Source organism: Phocoena phocoena, chromosome 7, assembly GCF_963924675.1.
Source record: "Phocoena phocoena chromosome 7, mPhoPho1.1, whole genome shotgun sequence".
Classification (NCBI taxonomy): Eukaryota; Metazoa; Chordata; class Mammalia; order Artiodactyla; family Phocoenidae; genus Phocoena; species Phocoena phocoena.
The window spans coordinates 96,783,901-96,803,568 of NC_089225.1; the positions used below are offsets into that span (position 1 = coordinate 96,783,901).

General features: G+C 53.7%; 2 protein-coding genes across 3 annotated transcripts; both read left to right on the forward strand.

Annotated features, from left to right (window-relative positions):
• Positions 1-4,388: 4,388 nt before the first annotated feature.
• LOC136125433 (tubulin alpha-1D chain-like) lies at positions 4,389-6,745 on the forward strand. Its single transcript, XM_065880177.1, has 3 exons — positions 4,389-4,507; positions 4,839-4,989; positions 5,738-6,745. The coding sequence occupies exons 1-3, from the start codon at positions 4,389-4,391 to the stop codon at positions 6,743-6,745; spliced, it is 1,278 nt and encodes a 425-aa protein (XP_065736249.1).
• A 5,488-nt stretch (positions 6,746-12,233) lies between these two features.
• Positions 12,234-19,402, forward strand: DNAJB2 (DnaJ heat shock protein family (Hsp40) member B2). 2 transcript variants are annotated; one of them, XM_065880468.1, is made up of 10 exons: positions 12,234-12,324; positions 12,601-12,701; positions 13,347-13,456; positions 14,518-14,571; positions 14,770-14,892; positions 15,636-15,728; positions 15,954-16,056; positions 16,246-16,316; positions 17,165-17,371; positions 18,485-19,402. In XM_065880468.1, exons 2-10 carry the CDS (start codon positions 12,637-12,639, stop codon positions 18,493-18,495), a joined length of 837 nt encoding a protein of 278 aa, XP_065736540.1. In that variant the 5' UTR covers positions 12,234-12,324; positions 12,601-12,636; the 3' UTR covers positions 18,496-19,402. The 2 variants fall into 2 exon arrangements, with proteins under 2 accessions (XP_065736540.1, XP_065736539.1); XM_065880467.1 differs by lacking the exons at positions 12,234-12,324; positions 18,485-19,402 and having other exon boundaries at positions 12,637-12,701; positions 17,165-17,523.
• Positions 19,403-19,668: the final 266 nt, after the last annotated feature.

Sequence of the window (19,668 nt, forward strand, 5' to 3'; positions counted from 1 at the left end):
GGTGAAGCTGCCTTTAGAACTACAGAGCAGGATACAAATGTGAGAGAGTAACTTTTTTTTTTTTTTTTTTTTTGCGGGACGCGGTCCTCTCACTGTTGTGGACTCTCCCATTGTGGAGCACAGGCGGCATGTGGGATCTTCCCAGACCGGGGCACGAACCCGTGTCCCCTGCATCGGCAGGCGGACTCTCAACCACTGCGCCACCAGGGAAGCCCAAGAGTAACATTTTTATCTCACAATTTTGCCCAAGGCCATATGGTGACTCCTTCTGTGGGGAAATAAGGCCAGGCTGGAACAGCAAAGACTTGGATTGGAATAGGGAGAGACACTTAGGAATAGCCCTGAAGATGCTCAGCATCTTGCTTTGCCTGTGGAGAACAACAGCAATTCTGGACTAAACACGTAAGAAAGTTTATCTTGCTTAATCTCACAATACTACCTCTCCCCATTCTACAGATGAGAAAACTGAGGCAAAGGAAGTTAAGTGCTTGAGACGGGGCTAACCTGAGCTCTAGTTCCCTCTGTTCTGTGATATTCTGAGTTTCCACCCAGAAGGCCCTGAGTTGACCTCTTGCCCTAGGACTCACCATTTCTGGTCCACTGCAGACTTTTCTTAGCCCCGCCTACTCCTCTTCCAATCCTCACCAACCTTGGGGGTGAGGGCAGTGCTGGAGCTCAGGGGGCTTGATTTCTAAATCCCCTCTCACCTGTGAGGGCCAGGCTGAACCACCAGGAAATGGAGTTGTGTGACTGAGTAACAGACACCGTGTACCCAGTGATGTGGGGCTACTAGCAGGCCCCTACTCTGCCTGCCCCATCTCGTTCCCCTGCTTAGTTCCCCTGCTTAGGCCCAGGCCCAGCGCCTGCCGGCTGCACGGTAACCACGTCAACAGGCCTGCCTCTTGGGGCCGTTTCTAACAACATTCCCGCCCCCCACCTCCCCAAGGGCAGACCAGAGAGGATAAGGAGGCCGGCAGCTGTGGGTCCGTCACAGGCCTGTCCCTGCCTTCCATCGTGCAGCAGACAGACAGACGACCCCAGCCAGCCCCCAGCCAGGCAGCATGGTAAGCAGAGGTGGGGCTGAGCGTGCAAACGAGGGTCCCATGGTCCAGGTGTTCATGGGGTTACAGCGTGTGGGCAGGTCAGGTGGGGGAGAGGGAGAGAAACTTCCAGATGTGAGTGCAGCCCCCCAAATGTGCTGGTATGTTCAGGGGATAGAGAGGGACAGGCCATGGTAACTAGGACACGGTCTGAGTCTGAGGGGCTGCTGAAGGGCTCTGAATTTAGGGGTAGGGAGAGTGGGGTAAGCAGGACAGGGGCAGCAAGTGTAGGCACTTTCCTGCAAACCTTGGGTCCCTGCTGGCCTCTGGTCCCACCTGCCGGCTGTAAGGACACATCTTCATAGTCCTGTTCTTCTGCTGTGCCTTGATCTGACCCCTCATTTCAGCTACATATCAGTGGGGAGAGGGAGGGTGCTATGTATGGGGCTCATTTGATATCTTTTACCAGGCTCCCCGACAGGCAGGATAGAAGGGCAGTTAGGAGTGTGGTTGGACCCAGACTGTCCCCTCTCTGAATATTCCTGGTTTTGCTCGTGACTCTGAGCAAGTTGTTTGACCTGAGAGTCAGTAAAATAGGGTAATAAAGACACCTACCTAAGGGGGTTGTTGTGAGGATTAAAGCAGATAGCGTATGTGAAGCGCTGAGCACAGTGCCTGGCACCTAATTGATGCTTACTGTACAGAACTAAACAACCTAATGACAAAGCCTGCCGAGTGTGAGATTATGCTATTTTCACCGGCAAGAAAAGGGAATGGGAGCAGCTGAGGTGCGGTTTGAGGTCAAGTCTGTGTGATTCCAGGGGCTGAATTCTTTGCCCAAACCCAGAGTGAGGGGCATCGTTTCCAGCGACCCTGGCATACCCCAGGTCAGACACACCTTGCGTGGGCCAGCAGCTGTGGGAGCCAGGACAGGGTATGGCTTTGTGCACAGAGCCTGGGCAGGCTCTGAGGTGCAGCAGCGGGTAGTGGCCCTGCCAGCCAGGTGATTGGTGAGCTGAGTCAGCCCTCCCTCCTGGACCTGGGGATTTCTGGAGTCCTTTGTCCCGAAATCCCTCCCAGCTTAATTCATTACTTTCTCTTACTATGACCCCCGGGGCTGGGGGATGGGGAATTGGTAAGGGGGTCCGACAGGTATGGCGCACCCTACTTTGTGTCGTCCAATGAGCCAGGCAACTCACACGCATTCTTCCATCCGCAGAGCGATTCTAGGAGGGGCTCTTGTTATCGCCCCACTTCACCAGGGGAAGACGCCCACAGAGAGGCAAGTGGAGCAGTAATGGGGCTGGGATACAGGTGGTCTATGTATTAATCCCAGTCATCTAAAAATCATAAAAAGTCAAGGCCCTTGTGTCATATTTACAAAGTCAGAGAAGTGTAAAATTTGTGGATAAAGCAACCTCATTATGAAATATTTCAGACATGAGAAAAGGTATAAAGAATAATGTAATGAACACCTGCTACCCAGCTTAAGAAACAGAATCCTTCTCTGAATGCATTCACCTCCCTCCTCTAACATTATTCCAAATTGGGTGCTAATATTTTCCCTTGCTTTCTTTACTTCTGTAATACATTCCAAATATATAGCAAATATAAAAATTTATCTGTAAACGATGCATACAAGTTAAAGATTTATATAAATAGTACTGTATTATGATTCTTCTTAATTTGCTTTTTTTCTATTAAGAATTTTGGGGGGCAAGACTCTTTTTTTAAAAAATTAATTAATTTTATTTTTGGCTGTGTTGGGTCTTCGTTGCTGTGCACGGGCTTTCTCTAGTTGCAGTGAGCGGGGGCTACTCTTCGTTGTGGTGCGTGGGCTTCTCATTGCGGTGGCCTCTCTTGTTGCGGAGCACGGGCTCTAGGCGCGCGGGCTTCAGTAGTTGTGGCACGTGGGCTCAGTAGTTGTGCCTTGCGGGCTCTAGAGCTCAGGCTCAGTAGTTGTGGCGCACGGGCTTAGTTGCTCTGCAGCATGTGGGATCTTCCCGGGCCAGGGCTCGAACCCGTGTCCCTTGCATTGGCAGGCAGATTCTTAACCACTGCGCCACCAGGGAAGCCCAAGATTCTTTCCTGTATTCATCCACGTCCACTTCTGAATCATCCTTTATTTTCTCCTGTTGAAGGACATTTAATTGGCTTCTGTTGCTATGGTACTGTGACTGTTCTTGCACCTGTTTTCTTGTGTACCTATGTGAGAATTTCTCTAGAGCATCTTCAGCTTTCCTAGATATTGCCAGATCACTCTCCAAAAAAGATGCATCACTTTGGGCTTCTAGCAGCAGTGTGAGAATTCTCATTTCTCTACATCCTCCACAGGATTAAGCCTTAAAGCTTGGGGAAATTTGATGGATGCGGGTGCTCGTTTTGTTGCTAAAGTCTGCCGTAAATACTTCTCAAGCAGGAAGAAACATTCTGGGATCCTACTTACCACACTGTCACGTATCTGTTATCATATGAAATGCTCCCTTCCCCAGACAGTGAGTTTCTTAAGCGCAGGGACTGGGTATTAGGTGTTATGTATCCCCAGTCTCTGCCCGGTGTCAGGCAGATAATGGAGGCTCAGTACATGATGAAGCAGGAGGGTCAAGTCTTTTTGATGCTCATGGGGATCCCCAGGAAGGGCAATGACCTTTCTCTTTTTCTAGGACCAAGCAGGTTACCCCAGTCCTGCTCCGGGGGCCAAGAACTCTTTGACCAGCCTTGAGTCATGTGAGGAAGAACTCACTTCCCAGCCCCTCATCACTCCAGAACCACACACACCCGAGAGGAAAGCACAGCACACACACATCCATCCCAGGCCCACTTTCCCCTTCCTTGCTGGCATTCCTAGCTTTAACATGAATCCAGAGTTCCTTCTGCTTTTCTAAACCTCATCCTTGTCCCTGACCCCTGAAACCTCACTTGGATCTTGTGTTCCTTACTAATGGCCCCTAATTTCTTTCTGGACATGGGTAGGTTGCCTATCATGCTCTGTCAGACTCATCTGAGCCCCTCAATGTTCCTCAAGATGCTTAGTCACTGAGCAAAGACTCTATAATCTTAGAACTGGTCACATCTTCTGCTTCCCCTGAGGGCTTTGCCCGCCGCCACTGCCCCCCACCCCCGGGACGTGGGGCGCCGAGAGCAAAGTCCAGGAACTCTTGCTCTCAGCCAGGGAACCACTCAAGGAAGGAAGGCAGGAATCGTGTCCAGGCATGATATGCTTCTCCCTGCCCTTTGTCCACTCAGCGTGAGTGTATCTCAGTCCACGTGGGGCGGGCTGGAGTGCAGACTGGCAATGCCTGCTGGGAGCTCTGCTGCTTGGAACATGGGATCCAACCAGATGGGCAGATGCCCAGCGACAAGACAATCGGGGGAGGGGATGACTCCTTCAACACCTTCTTTAGTGAAACTGGGGCTGGCAAACATGTGTCCCGGGTGGTGTTTGTGGATCTGGAGCCCACTGTGATTGTTGAGTGATGACCAGCCCCTGCCACAGCCTTGTCCCAGCTACCACAGCAAGTCCTTCTCCATAATTGGAGAGCACTGGTTTGTCGTCCCCAGTTGCTGCAGCGAATCAGAACTCCAGCTCTGCTGTCACTCAGCTCCAGAGTCTCAAGGTCACTCCAAATCTCTTTCCTTTTCGTTGAAGTACACTTAAGATCAAGGGCAATAACAGCAGGCTGAATGGGGCTCCTCTTGGGTAGAACTTCGGGCCTGGTGACCCCACCCCTTCTGGGTACCCTGGGGCTCCAGGAGCCAGGCTGCAAGGGGAGGGGGACCTAAAATTCTGCCCATTGCAGATGAGGTTCGGATGGGCACGTATCGCCAGCTCTTCCATCCAGAGCAGCTCATCACCGGCAAGGAAGATGCTGCCAATAACTATGCCCGTGGCCACTACACCATCGGAAAGGAGCTCATCGACCCGGTGCTGGACTGGATTCGGAAGCTGGTGAGAGAAGAGCTGAGGGCTGGGGAGGGGGGAATCTGGATTCCTGTTGTGAAGTGGTCTGGAGACCAGACAGGGGAAGGGCACCTTCCATCCTTGGGAGAGTCTCCTGGACAAGCATTAAACACACAGGATCAGGACTAGTGAGGAGGGGAGGCAGAGTATGGGCTCCAGCCTGGAGCTGGGTGTCCCTTTTATCTGCTATAGTAAGTGGCCCAATGCTGGGCAGAGTGGCTGTCAGTTGATAGGCTACCTGGCCAAGATATGAGCACCCATAAGCAGTCCCAGAATGCCACCTTGTATTGTAGGTATGTGGGCAGAAGGCCCTGTGAAAAACAGGGATCCAAACAATACCAGCTCAAGGCTCTCTGATCAACTTCGGCCTCCAGCAAGGATGGGGATCAGGTTCCTGGGCTGTTCATCTCAGTAAGGAAGCCCTCCAGAAACATCTGGTTAGATCAGGGGGCACGGGTAGGAAGCCGGATGGAGTTGGCAAGTTATGATGACAAAAATGACCATGGCCCAAGAGTCAAGAGAGCTGTCTGTGGAAGGCTTCAGGAGGTTTGAGAGAGGAAGAAAGACAAGGAGGAGAGAGTGGGACCTCCTTATCAGGGTCTATTTTGTGCCCTTGGAAAAGTCTTCCAAGGATTTTATGAAACTTTTGGGGAAATCTCAAACAGCACAAGCTGGTTCTTTGCTGTTGGTCAGCTGTGCTTCACATCCAACGTTTCTCTTCGCCTTCACGTTCTAGGCTGACCAGTGCACAGGACTCCAAGGATTCCTCATCTTCCACAGCTCTGGAGGGGGCACTGGCTCTGGCTTCACCTCACTCCTGATGGAGCGGCTCTCTGTTGACTATGCCAAGAAATCCAAGCTGGAGCTCTCCATCTACCCAGCACCGCAGGTGTCCACAGCCGTGGTGGAGCCCTATAACTCCATCCTGACCACCCACACCACCCTGGAGCACTCAGACTGTGCCCTCATGGTGGACAACGAAGCCATCTATGACATCTGCCGCCGCAACCTAGACATCGAGCGCCCGACGTACACCAACCTCAACCGCCTCATCAGCCAGATCGTCTCCTCCATCACGGCCTCCCTGCGCTTCGACGGCGCCCTCAACGTGGACCTCACGGAGTTCCAGACCAACCTGGTGCCCTACCCTCGCATCCACTTCCCCCTGGCCACCTATGCGCCAGTCATCTCTGCAGAGAAAGCCTACCACGAGCAGCTGTCGGTGGCAGAGATCACCAATGCCTGCTTCGAGCCTGCCAACCAGATGGTGAAGTGTGATCCCCGTCACGGCAAGTACATGGCCTGCTGCCTGCTGTACCGTGGAGACGTGGTGCCCAAGGATGTCAACGCCGCCATCGCTGCCATCAAGACCAAGCGCAGTATTCAGTTCGTGGACTGGTGCCCCACGGGCTTCAAGGTTGGCATCAACTACCAGCCCCCCACTGTGGTGCCCGGGGGTGATCTGGCCAAGGTGCAGCGTGCCGTGTGCATGCTGAGCAACACGACCGCCATCGCCGAGGCCTGGGCCCGCCTGGACCACAAGTTCGACCTGATGTATGCCAAGAGGGCGTTTGTGCACTGGCACGTGGGCGAGGGCATGCAGGAGGGTGAGTTCTCCGAGGCCTGGGAGGATATGGCTGCCCTGGAGAAGGATTATGAGGAGGTGGGCATGGATAGTGTGGAGGGGGAGGGAGAAGAGGAGGAGGGGGATGAATACTGGGGGAATCCTTCACGTCTGTCCTAAATAAAGTGCCATGGCCTTATTGTCTCACAAATGTCTTTTCCTCTTGGGAAAAACCATGGGGGTGGGGGGCTTTTCCTTCATAAGAGATAGGAAGGCTGGTATCTTAGCCTGGGTTCCCCAGAAAGCAGATCTGACTTCAGATTTCATTAATGAGTGCAATTCCACGGAGCAGAATGGGGGCTGAGGTGGGTAAAGCAGAGAAGGAGGGAGAACTCACCCTAGAGAAGATGTAGCTGGATAAATGGCATCTCAGACCATTGCCTGGGAGAGTGGGCAGGAGAGGAGGTGAGGGTGGGGAATTTCTGCACTGGCTCCATTCTTCCCTTGGTTAAACCTTCGCCTCATCAAACATTAACTTGCCTGTACTTCAGGTTGCACACACTTGGGCTGCAGGGTCAACAGGGAATCCCTGGGCAGGAGGTGAGGCGCTGTCTGTGTGTGAAGCTGGTCCAAGCTGCACAGGGCTGCAAAAAGAGCCTGGTGAGGCCAGGGGATGTGAAGTAGTGCCTGAGGGTAGTCTGATACAGCTGGTCGTCACTAGCCCACCCTCCTGTCTTCTTCAGTGTGGAGTGTAGAGAGTCCGGAAGCTGGCATTAAGGCAGAAGTGGTACAGTGGAAGCAACAACGGGGGAATGGGGGTCAAGGGGGAGCTTACCTCCCTGTAATCTCCATCACATTCATCACTTTTGGATAAAGACAAATCACCTTTCTTTAAACTATGCCACAGGCACAGCTTTAAGCCCCCACTTCCAACCAGGTGGCTGCCCTAAAATCCTTGCATGTGGATTTTCTGCAGCACCTTCTGGGTTAGGAGGATAGCTTAATCATTTAGGAACCCATTTTGGCTGAATAGCTCAGCTATATCCTCCAACCCATTTTTTTTTTTTTTCTCTGAAAGGACTGAATTTCAAATCTCTGTCCTGTGTCTTTCTCTCTATTAACTGGTTTCAAATTTAGGGAAGAAAGAGAGGTTATTTGGGGAGCCTTTCAAACACCAGAAACAAATCACTGCCCTTTATTCAGCTCCTAGTATACTAGGCCCTGCATCCATACTATCTTCTTTAATCCTGAGGTAAATACAGTTATTGTACCCACCCACTGGACTGGAAGCTCCATGCGAACAAGGCCTGTTCTACGCTCAGGACCCAGAATGCTGTCTGACACATAGATTCTCAAATTTGTTAAATAGACTTGTTCGATGAATGCCCATTTTATAGATGTGGTGACTGAGGCTTGGAGAAGTCATGTGACTTGCACAAGGTTACCCAGCTAGTAAGTGGAGGAGTCGGGATTGAAACCCAGGTCAGCCTGGGCCAAAGCTTATGCTGCTGCCCTCCCCTTCCTAGGGTGTCCTCCCCTCCTGCCCTCAGCAGACCCAGGCACCTCTCCAGACACCACCTCTTCAGGGCCTGCCAGCTCTGCAGTGCCCAGACAGTGACTCAGGTGCCTCGAAGGCAGGGAGGGCGTGATGCTTGACACTTCCTTGCCCAGGCACTGTGGTAGAGGGCATGTGGGGCGGAGGAGGAACCCAGTTTCCAGGGCTGAACAAGGGCAGAGGTGTCTCTGGGGCCACATTTTGGGGTTGTCAGTGTCCTCTAAAAGCCCGCTGCCACTGACATCCAATAGGTGAGGTAAGGGTTTGGGAGAGGCCAGGAGGGAGGGCCCTGAGGAAGGTCTTTACCACCCAACACTGCTGGGCATCCACAGAGGGAGGTGGCCAGGCTCCCCTCCTGATGGCTGTACCAGCCAACCCACCCTGAGCAGCTGGATGGCCACCTCTTCTCCGACCCCGTGAGGCCTCCCAGCTACTAACTCTGCAGGCAAGCCCTGGCAGGCCTAGGTTGGACTGGGTGTGGATGTGGGGAGGTGGCAACCCAGATCTCCATGGGACAGCTGGGAGCGCCACCCAGCCTGGCTCCTGGGGACTCCCTCAGTGCAGGGGAATGCTGTCATCCCTGAGGCTTCTAAAGCCAGGGTACAATTACCTCTTGCAGGCAGACACAAGAGACAGAGCCCCACCCTTGGGCTCCACCCAGCACATTTACTCCGCCTCTAATGTGTCAGGAGCATGCCTGCCTCCGAAGCTGCATTCCCTCCTTCCGGAACGCCACCTCCCCCTGCTGGCCTCAGTGTTGCCATTTTTTCCAGGTTAGATCACAGTCACCCAGAACCCATCCGGCACTGGAGACCTCGCCCTCATCTAGATTCTCCCTCTTACTGGCTGTCTCTATCACTCATTCAGTACTTGGCACGGACTGCCTTGTACCATAGCACTTAGCTTGTTGTCGATATCCTATTTCCCCAGCTAGATTTAAAAATATTACATTTGACCAGTTACTATGTGCACATGCTTCAGTACTTGTAAGGTACCAAAGAGATTTACAAACAGCAAAAATAAGTCCTCTTCATTTGTTCCCCTCTTGGCAGCCACCACTGTTTACTCTTTTGGTTAGTACTCCCTTCCAGACATCTATGTATATACTAATGTGTGCACACACGCATTTAAATACGCTTTGCTCTGCATCTTGTTTTTTTTACTTAACAATAAATCTAGAAGATGGTGCACATCAGTACATATAGATATACCTTGTTCTTTTTGGTGACAATATAGTATTCCACAGTACCTTGTACCATTGCTTATTTAACCAGTCTGCTATTAATGATATAGTATTTAGGTTGTTTTTAATCGTTTGCTATGACAAGAATGCTGCAACCCTTGTACATGCTTCTTTGCACATATGTACAACCACAGATTATTAGAATTGGCATTACTGGGTCAAAGGCTATACACCTTTAATTTTTTTGTTTTTTGCGGTACACGGGCCTATCACTGTTGTGGCCTCTCCTGTTGCGGAGCACAGGCTCCGGACGCGCAGGCTCAGCGGCCATGGCTCAAGGGCCTAGCCGCTCCCGGCATGTGGGATCTTCCCGGACCGGGGCATGAACCCGTATCCCCTGCATCGGCAGGCGGACCTTCAACCACTGCGCCACCAGGGAAGCCCCTATATACCTTGATTTTTGATATATACTTCATACTGCTCTCTTTAGAAGTTATATCCAAACACCCCTCCTACTACCAATGTATGAGACCGCCTGTGTCCATACAACATATTACACTTTTTGACCTTTGTCAATCATCCAAGAAGTGAAAGTATTTTGCTGCAGCTTTCCTTTATAATTCTCTTGTTATGAATGATACTGAGCATCTTTTCATATTTAAAAGCCAGTACTTTCTCTTCTGTGAACTGTCTTGTCTGTGCCCTTCACCCATTTAAAGAACTGCATTGTTTGTCTTTTCTCATAAATTTGTCGGAATTCCCTGTGAACAAAGGAAATTAACCCTTTGCTTGCTAGATGTGTTCCACATAATTTCCCTTGGCTGTCATTTGTCTGTGTCCCAATGAGGTTTTCATCTCCCTGAGTACAGGGACTGAAACTTAAAGCTCTCTGTATTCCTACTCTTAATATAAAACCACATACATGGTAGGGTGCTAGACAAATGTCTGTTGAGATAAGAGAAGTAAAAAGAAAGAGATTTGGAAGATTTTGGAGTGACCTAACCTAATCTATTCCTTTTTCTTATACCAAGGTCAGTCAGGAAACAGCAGGAACTAACTCTGGCAAAATAAAAAAAGAAAAGGACCCCCCGACACACACACATATACATACAACACACACACACACACACACACAATTAGACACTGGGTAGCATACAGAATCAATACAAGGGCTGCCAAACAAGTCTCCGCAAACAGGTAGCCATCAAGGGAAGTTGGGCAGCCAGCACCACAGTCAAGGTCAGGACACAGGACATCCTGCTTAAAAAGCCCCTGGCCCCTCCACCCACTGCAGTGAGGCCTCCTCTCACCCTGGCGTCGAGGCTGACATTTCCTCCTACAGACACTAGAGGCCACTGCTGGCTCTGCTTGCCACCACTGCAGAAATGAATTCTCAACTGCCCCTGCTTCTCTGTGACTTGCTCCAGATTCCAAGTCCCAGTTGGAGCTTCCAACTGGCAGAACATCCAGCTTTTGCCTACACCTTGGAGCCAGGAAGTCTGGGAGAGCAAGTGTCGGGTTTTGTGGCAGGTAGTGGCCTGGCTCCCATCAAAGCCTACGCAATGGGAATTTGTCAGATGTAGGTAGGTAGGAGGCTCAGGCTGTGAGCAGCCAGGAAAACTGGACAAACGCACACCAGGCTCTTCTCTCATGTCTGGCTCAAGCCCTTCTCTTTGACGAAGCATTTCTGGGTCACCCAGCCTAAAATATTCTTCTGGATACACATAACCAGTATTGCTTGGGCCAGTCATGATGCCAGAGAACCTTTGTACTAAGACCTACTATGTACCATACCTCATTTGACTTTCAAACAGCCCTAGGCGTTACCTGTATTTAGGGAGGAAAAACTGAGTCCTTAGAGGTTTTCTTGTCACACAGTAGTACCAGGTTGGAAACCCAGGTCTGTTTCCAAAGCCTTGGGGTTTCCCAGTGGTCTATACTGATGGGCTGGTAGTTGGAGCTCTGTGAAGGTAGGGACTGGGCCGCAGTCTTCTTTTTACATCCTGGCAGCATCTACAACATAGAAGATGCTCAATTAATGCTTGTGGATTGGCCTGGATATCAAGTAGGAGCCAGTTCTAGAAGGTTCTCTAACTTTCCCATGAGGCCTGAAGCCAGAAAACGCTCTAAGGTGGAAGAGGTCTACTCAGGATCAGTTTGGAAAGAAAAACCTCGAATCTGGGGAACTTCCTCTCCTTTTTTTCCCCCCATTTTCCCATTAACCACCCATTAATCCCATTAATCTCCCAAATGTGTCAAAATTGTTAAGAACATGTTCCCATCTGTGCGTTATTTAATCACCCAAAGGATATTTTTGAACCGCACTACTGTCCTGAATACTCTAGTGAGAAAAAAGACATAATCTCTGCCCTGTGGAGTTTGCATCCTAGTGGGGGAGGTGACTGTCAATCAGATAATCAAACAAATAAATGCTCTGACCAGTGGGAGGAAGGTTGCCAAGAGATGCTATGAGAGGCAGGTCTGACCTACTCAGGGAAGTCGGACAGCCTCTTCTGAGGGCTGGGGCTTAGAGCAGGGATCTCAAGAAGGGGGAGGATTTAGGCCCAGAGAGGAGTCTGTGAGCCCTTGAAGTGGCGATTTCCTCTGGGTGAGTAATCCTCGGTCATCGAGCCTGTCTCTAGGAAAGCCACAGAGGGGCCAGGGGCTGGGTGGCTTGTTTGTTGGCAAGTGCGGCACTCCTGGATGGAGCCTGCCGCTGTCTCCCAGGTCCCATCTGGGGATGACGTTGTCCTGGTGCAAGCCCAAAATAGCCGGCTCCGCCTCCATCTCCCGGCAGCCCCTGCAGCAGCACACACCCCCCTCCACCCCCCAAGGTGACAGGCCGAGCCGGCCTCCTCTGGGTCTCTAGTAGTTTCCGTGCCGCTGACGCAAGCTTGCGCGCACAGCTGGGCCTGCCGCGTCCTACGCAGCAGCCGCGAGCCGGGCAGCCGGTGCCAGACGGTTCCCGGCGGGGGGCAGGGGCGGGGCGCTCCAAGAGGCCAGGGACTCCCGGCGGAGGAGGTGCGGGCGGGGGGCCCCGGTCAGGCTGGGGGGCCCTGGGCCGGGCTGCTGGCGTTTGGGGGCCGCGATAGGGCGCCCCGGCCCTGGGCCCCGAGATAGCCCGTGGCACCGGCCTGCGAGGGCCGATAAGGCTGCCCGAGGGAGCCGAGTCACCGGCCGCGAGGAGAGCCAGCGGGCTCCGCGGCCCCCTGGGAGCGCTTCCCGCCGCCCCCGGGGTCTCCAGCCCCGGAAGGGGCTCTCGGTTCTTTCCGCCTGACTGTACCTTCTCTACCGTAGCCCCAAGGAGGCCCGCCTGACGACTGACGAGTTGCCATGGCATCCTACTACGAGATCCTAGACGTGCCGCGAAGTGCGTCCGCTGATGACATCAAAAAGGCGTAAGTGCCTCCGCTGTGCACCAGAAAGCCACTCACCCCCCTCTCCCCGCCCCACCACCCTGGGGCCCTTCAGAGGCCGGGCTGAGAGAGCCAGGTCCTTAGAAAGGATTGCGGGCCTCCCTCAGAGGGCGACCCCTGTAGGGAGGAAGGAGACCCCTGGATGAGTAGGAGAAAGTCTACAGCGTGAAGCTCCGCTGGAAGGTGCAGTGTGAGCTCTTTTCCAGTACAGCCCCCCCATCCCCTCCCTTCCCCTTTATTCCTACGCCAACCCCCAGCCTCTAGGTGTGGACTGTCTCAGGATGCAGTGCAAAGATGCTCAAGCACTGTGCCCCTCCCCCCCAATGGCCACATGTACCCACGTCCTTAGCAACCCCAGCCCCAGCGAGCCCCAGGGAGGCGTTAGGCCTGGGGCTTTCTCATCCTTACGTCTAATACAAGTGTATAGTCCCAGCACTGGCTGCAGAGGGGCGAGATGGGGACTCCGTTAAAACATTGCTGCAGGGGCAGCCCTAGCAGCTGGCATGGACCGGGATCTGAGTGGTGGAAGGGCTATGGTGGGCTAACAGGATGTGGGTCGTTCTGTTCCCTAGTGAGAAGTGCCTGCGTTTGTCTCCTGACCCTCCCCTCTGAACCCACTTCCTGCAGATATCGGAAGAAGGCTTTACAATGGCACCCAGACAAGAACCCAGATAATAAAGAGTTTGCTGAGAAGAAGTTCAAGGAGGTGGCCGAGGCGTATGAAGTGCTGTCGGACAGTAAGGGCCAGGGTCAGGGGTCAGGGCAGGGCAGCACCTGTCACTGCCACTTCATGCCCCCTCACACTCTTTCCCAAAGCCATGCTGCCACCACCCCAGTCTCCTCCATGCCTTTTCAAACCTGGCATTTAAGTGCCCCCCTCCCACAGGGACTCTGGGATTTTTTTGTTTGTTTGTTTGTTTCAATTCAGAGGAGCACCTACTGTGTGTCAAGCACCCTTTTATTCTTCCCCTGATCCCCTGTCTCAGTGTCTGCTCCCCAGGGTCTGCTAGTTGCAGCATGGATCCTGACAAGGGGAAGGAAACAGGGCAGGTAACCAAGGTGTGCCGAGCCTCCTCTGTGCCAGGCATTGGTAGTTGTAATCTCCATGAGTCCTCACAGCCATCCTGTGAGACAGGATTTATCACCCGCATTTTTCAGGCAAGGAAACTGAGGCTGAGAGAGGTGAAGTAACTTGCTCGAGGAATATGAGTCCAGGTCTTTCATTCATTAATTCAAAAAATATTCACTGAGTGCTTATGGTGCCAGGCCTTTGTTGGGTACTGAGGAACGATGGAGGACGAGCAGGCCCTACAAGTCCTGATGGGTTTATCACAGTCTGGTCAGGGAAGGCCAACATTAACCAAGTGAATGCACAGACAAGATTATTCCAAAGGAACGTAGCAGGGTGATGTGATAGGGAATAGGGAATAATAGGCACCAGTTTTAGGTAGTCAAGAAAGGTCTCTCTGTGACATTTAGGCTAGGCCCTGATTAATAATAACATAGTAATGATTAGCTAACATTTATGAAGCACTATGTATCAGGCACTGTGCAAGGTGGATTGTCTTATTTAATCCTTGCAACTCTGAGGTCGGTGCTGTTATTGTGTCCATTTTACAGATGAGAAGGAGCCACTATGTGAAGGCCTGAGCTGCTGCTAAAACCCGTAGCGCATGTCCCCTGTGCAACCTTCTGCCCCCCAATTGTCAGTCTCTGGCCAGTTCTCTGAGGGGCCTAGCCTGGAAGAGGAGGCCGTCATCCCAGAGGGAGGGAGAAATGATCTGTTCTCTCTTTCCAGAGCATAAGCGTGAGATCTACGACCACTATGGCCGGGAAGGGCTGACTGGGGCAGGTAGGTGGAGCGGGGGCACCCAGGGATGGAAGTGGGTCAGGGAGGAAGGGGGAGGGCAGATTCCTGCACTGGATGCTTGCTCTCACTCTGCTCTCGAGGCTCCTGGAGTCTCCCTGGAGTCTCTGTGCCTTAGGGGGGCCCCTGGCTCAGGGCAGGGTGCACGCCCTAAGCCCCCTCCTCATCCTGCCTCTCCTTCAGGTACTGGCCCGTGTCGGGCGGAAGCTGGCAGTGGCGGCCCTGGCTTCACCTTCACCTTCCGCAGCCCGGAGGAGGTCTTCCGGGAGTTCTTCGGGAGTGGTGACCCTTTTGCAGAGCTCTTTGGTGAGTGGACTCGGGCGGCCTCTGATAAGCTCGACTCCTCCCTCCAGGCCTGCTCTCCATCAGCTGGGAGGCCCTTAGGCAGGAGGCTGAGACGGAAGCAGAATTCCACGGACAGAAGATTTTGTGTGGGTGGATCCAGTGAGCTCTGGGACAGAACCTTACACATTCCAGAACCCGCGTGACCTATAGTGACACTGCAGAGACTCGCCTTATTAAATGATAACAATAATTCATTGTTAAACCTCCACAGTGACAGCCATGAAAGCAAGACTCAGAGCATCATGGGACAGTCATAATGCCATTACAAACAACAACAGAGACCACTTTTTTGAATGGTTAAATGAACCCTGTGAGGTAGATAATTTTATCCACATTTACAGATGAGAAAACTGAGGCACATTCAGATAACTTGCTTACAGTCACACAAGAGATGGCGGAGCTGGGGCTTGTAGCTGTGTCTGCCTGACATCATGCCAGGCTTATCTGCATACAACTGAAGGAGCTATTCCCCACCCCCCTTCCTTTATTCTTCATAGTGGCCAGAACTGACCAGGGAACTTTTTCATATAATAATACTAAAAAGGAATTTAATTTATAAATCAGTCCAAGCAAAAAAGAAAAAAATCAGAAATGTGCCCAGTTGCGTAGCAGCTTATATTTCGAGACTTCAGAGCAGGGTTCCCACATTCTAGGGTGGGGGAATCTTTTCACCAGGTGATGGTTCATCTGCTTACTTGTTGCAGATGACCTGGGCCCGTTCTCAGAGCTTCAGAACCGGAGTGCCCGACACTCGGGCCCTTTCTTCACCTTCTCTTCCTCCTTCCCTGGACACTCTGGTAAGTGCCGTCCCTTCCCATGCCTGCCAGCATTTGGAGTCCTGGAGCCCCTCGCCTCAGCTTGTCATCTTCCCACGCCTTCTCTCTGTGTCTCTGGAACCCTGCCTCTGGGCAGCTCTGCGGGGAGACCCAACAGAGGTTCCTGGTCCATTGTGCATGCAGCCTGCCTGGTACAGCCTCTGTCTAACATCCTCTTCTCCTCCTCCTCCTTTGTCCCAATGCCAGATTTCTCCTCCTCATCTTTCTCCTTCAGTCCTGGGGCTGGTGCTTTTCGCTCTGTTTCTACATCTACCACCTTTGTCCAAGGACGCCGCATCACGACGCGCAGGTGAGGGCTCCTTCTGGGACCATGCGGGGTGTGGGGTGGGTGGGGGTGGAGCGGAGCCGCATACGACTGGAGAGCAGCTCCCTGAGGGCAGAGCACGGACTGCCCTGTCCACTGCGACGTCCTGGAGCCTGGACAGGTGCCCGCAGGACTCGGGCACGCCCACCGAATGAACTGTGCTGTCTCCCCCAGGATCATGGAGAACGGGCAGGAGCGGGTGGAAGTGGAGGAGGACGGGCAGCTGAAGTCTGTCACAATCAATGGTGAGGAGCGGCTCTGCCACCCAATCCCGATCAGGAAGCCCCAGGCCCCAAAGCCCCTTCCCCTAACTGCTCCTCGCTGAACTCCCCTGGGGCAGGGAAGCCAGACTGGCAGGGTTGGAGATGGTGATCCCGGGGAAGGGGGCTGGGACAGAGAATTGTGGAGTCTCAGAGGGCCAGCTAATCACCGTCATCATGTGTGGGGTGCCTGGAGTTTGCAGAGCACTTGACTATTTTTAAAGCACTTGCGCACATACCACATCCCTTGTATTCTTAAAACACCCGGGGGGAAAGCAGGGCAGTTTGCATTCGCCCTACTTTTCGTTTGAGGAGACTGAGCCTCAGCACAGCTAAATGGCCCTAACTCCCAAGTAGCCCCAGGCCCAAGGCTTTGACCTACTTACCAAAGGGTAAAGCCAGGAATGAAACTCAGGACACAGGGCTCCTGGAGCTGAACTCTTCTTCCCACGACGCTGCCACGCAGTACAGGATGGTCACCATGACTACCCTTTTATGCCCGCCGACTCTGGGAGCTCTGTGTGCTAAAGGCTCTTCATGGGCTCTCTTATTTAATCATTGGAACAATTTGATGATGCAGGCACTCACGTCATTCCCATTTTATAGATGAGGAAAGGGAGGCTTAGGGAGGTTGAGTAACTTGCCAAAGGAGACAGCTCATACCTGCTGGAGCCGAATGCCTGGCCATGCTCATAACCACTACGCTAGGTGCCAAAATGCATGCACACCAGTTCCAGAGGAGGGGCTGTGAGTGGTCAGAGTGGCTGCTGCATGAGGCCGGATTCCTGCAGCCTGGATCAGAGCCTGGATCATGGTGGCTGTTACTCCCACAGGTATCCCGGATGACCTGGCACTGGGCTTGGAGCTGAGCCGTCGCGAGCAGCAACAGTCTGTCACCTCCAGATCAGGGGCCACACAGGTCCGGCAGACCCCTGTGTCGCGACCCCCTGACAGCGACCTCTCTGAGGATGACGAGGACCTGCAGCTTGCCATGGCCTACAGCCTGTCAGAGATGGAGGCAGCTGGGAAGAAACCAGCAGGTGGGCGGGGGGCACAGCGTCGACAGCAGGGGCAGCCCAAGGCCCAGAACCACGACCCAGGCATGGGGGAGACCCATGAGGGTGCAAGGGGTGACACAGCCAAACCCAGCCCATCTCCGGAGGAGAAGGCCTCTCGCTGCCTCATCCTCTGATCACCAGGCCCAACCCACCCGATTCAGGGGGCCAGGGGTCCTGTTCACTGTCAGGAGAGCAGAGAGGGGCGTGGCCTGAGTTGCAGGAGCCCCTCTCCACCTCCGTGCTCCCTCCCAGGTCCACCCCCCTCCACCCTCCAGCGTGGAGTCAGGATTTGCTGTGCTCAGCCCATGGCTGATAGGTCCCTGGCAAAGCCCAGGGTGGGGGGCCTCAGGGCAGTGGGAGGGCCTGAGGAGCCAGGATTCACTTATTCTTATTAGACAGGGAGTTTAAAGGGGCATTAGTGGCTTGGGTCAGGCCTTTCGTGCCCAGGTCTTCTGCCACCTGTGTTGCTGATGATGTTAAGGAAGGAGGACTTGGCCTGAGGTTCTCTGAGCCAGAGTCAGCAGCCACGGCTTTCCTTATCGGGCTGCAGACAACCCCACCCTGGTTTCTGCGCAGTGTTGAGCTCTGACGTCTCTGTTGCTTCCCTCCTGGTGCTGCTTCTCCCTCGCACTCTTCTCTCTGCAATTCCCCGTGGGCCGCATCGCTTGCTTTCACTGCCGTCTGGCTGGGACTCCCTTCTTGCTTCCCCCAGAAGGCCTCTTTGTGGCGAGGAAGATTCTGTGGCCAGTAGGGCCATAAGGTCTTCCGGGGAGGCTAGCTGGGTGGGGCGGGAGCCTCTCGGCCGTCCAGATTCGGAACCGGAGCCTACTCCTCCTCCCTTCCTCTTGCTGCCTCAGCCTGCCCCAGGCCTTGGGACTAGCCAGAGGTGAGGCCGGCTAATCCTGGAGAGGGGGGTTAAGGCCAGGTTGCCCCAGGAGGGAGGCTTAGGAGGGGACCATATCCCATCCTCCTGCACCATGCATCAGGGCTCAGGGAGAGGCCACAGGGCTAGCCCAGGGCTGCATGCTCAGCTCCGTCCTCCACGGCTTGCTGCTGACCCTCTCTCCTGTCACCCCGCCCCTGCTCTCTCCCCAGATGTGTTCTGAGCTGGATGTCCGGGACCCAGAATGGCAGCACAGTTCCAACAGGACAGCGCCCAACCCTGTGCACTGGGAGGGGACCCTCCATTCCTCTCCCTCGCCCATGCTGAGCGTAGAGCCGGGCCTGGGTGGTGGGTGGGGGCTGGGTGGGAAGTAGTCTTAGCCTGTAAACGCTTCCCTGGGTGTTTGGTGCTGTCTCTTGGGGACTACAAGTCCCAGAATGCAATGCACCGTGCCTCCTTTCTGTTAGATCATGCTTGGGGGAAGTGGTGCACAGTTACAGAGCTGTGCATCTTGGGACATGTAGTTCCAGCTCTGGTCGGCTTGTTAACTCACTGTGAGATGGGGCGATCGTGTCCTTTGATTTGTCCCTGGCAGGGGTGGCAAGAATGTGGATGAAGGGGTAATGGTCTGAGCTTTGTTTCCCCTGACACCTCTTGCTAGCGCCGGGGTTAGAGTGTACCAATCAAGGCCCTGTGGCATCTCGGAGAGGCTCTTTTCCTGTGGGCAGTCCCGGGGTCTGAGAATGAGCCATGCTTGATCAGCTAAGCAGGGCGTGGTCTCAGAAGGCTGACAGGCGTGGGAGCTTGGAAGCTAGCCCTCTCAGTGGTGGTGGTGGTGGTGGGGGGCGGGAGTGTGGCTGGAATTGGTGTGTGATGGGTGCTCTGGGCATGTTGCTGCTTGTATGGCTTCTTCGGCCTCTGACCCCGCTGCCCATTCTTTCTCTCCAACACCATAGAAGCTGCCTCTCCTCCTCCCTCCCTGGGGAGCCTGGTGGCTGGGGAGGGGAGTGGTGGAGCCGGGGTGTTGCCAGACCCTGGGCCGTTGAGTCTCAGAGACCTATCAAAGCCAGCGGGGCTGAGCTCAGACCAAGAGGGAGACACTGGAACTCAATAAAGCTGAGTTTCGAGAGTTTGGTGGTGTGCCGTGTTCCCTGTGCTTCCCTTCCCGGGGTGGGGAACCCTGGGGGACCAGGGGGTGACACACCTCCCTTTATTGCCCAGGCATCCAGAAGTTGCAAGCTTTCCCAGCTGACAGCAGGAGTCCCCTCTTTGACCAGGTGGCCTTCTCTAAGTATGTTGTAGAAGTCCATGAAATGCGCATTCTTCTGCCCTCACTTCTTGGGGCCCCACAGCTGGCTCTCCCCAGGTAGCTGTTGTTCCCCTTACACAGGGTCCC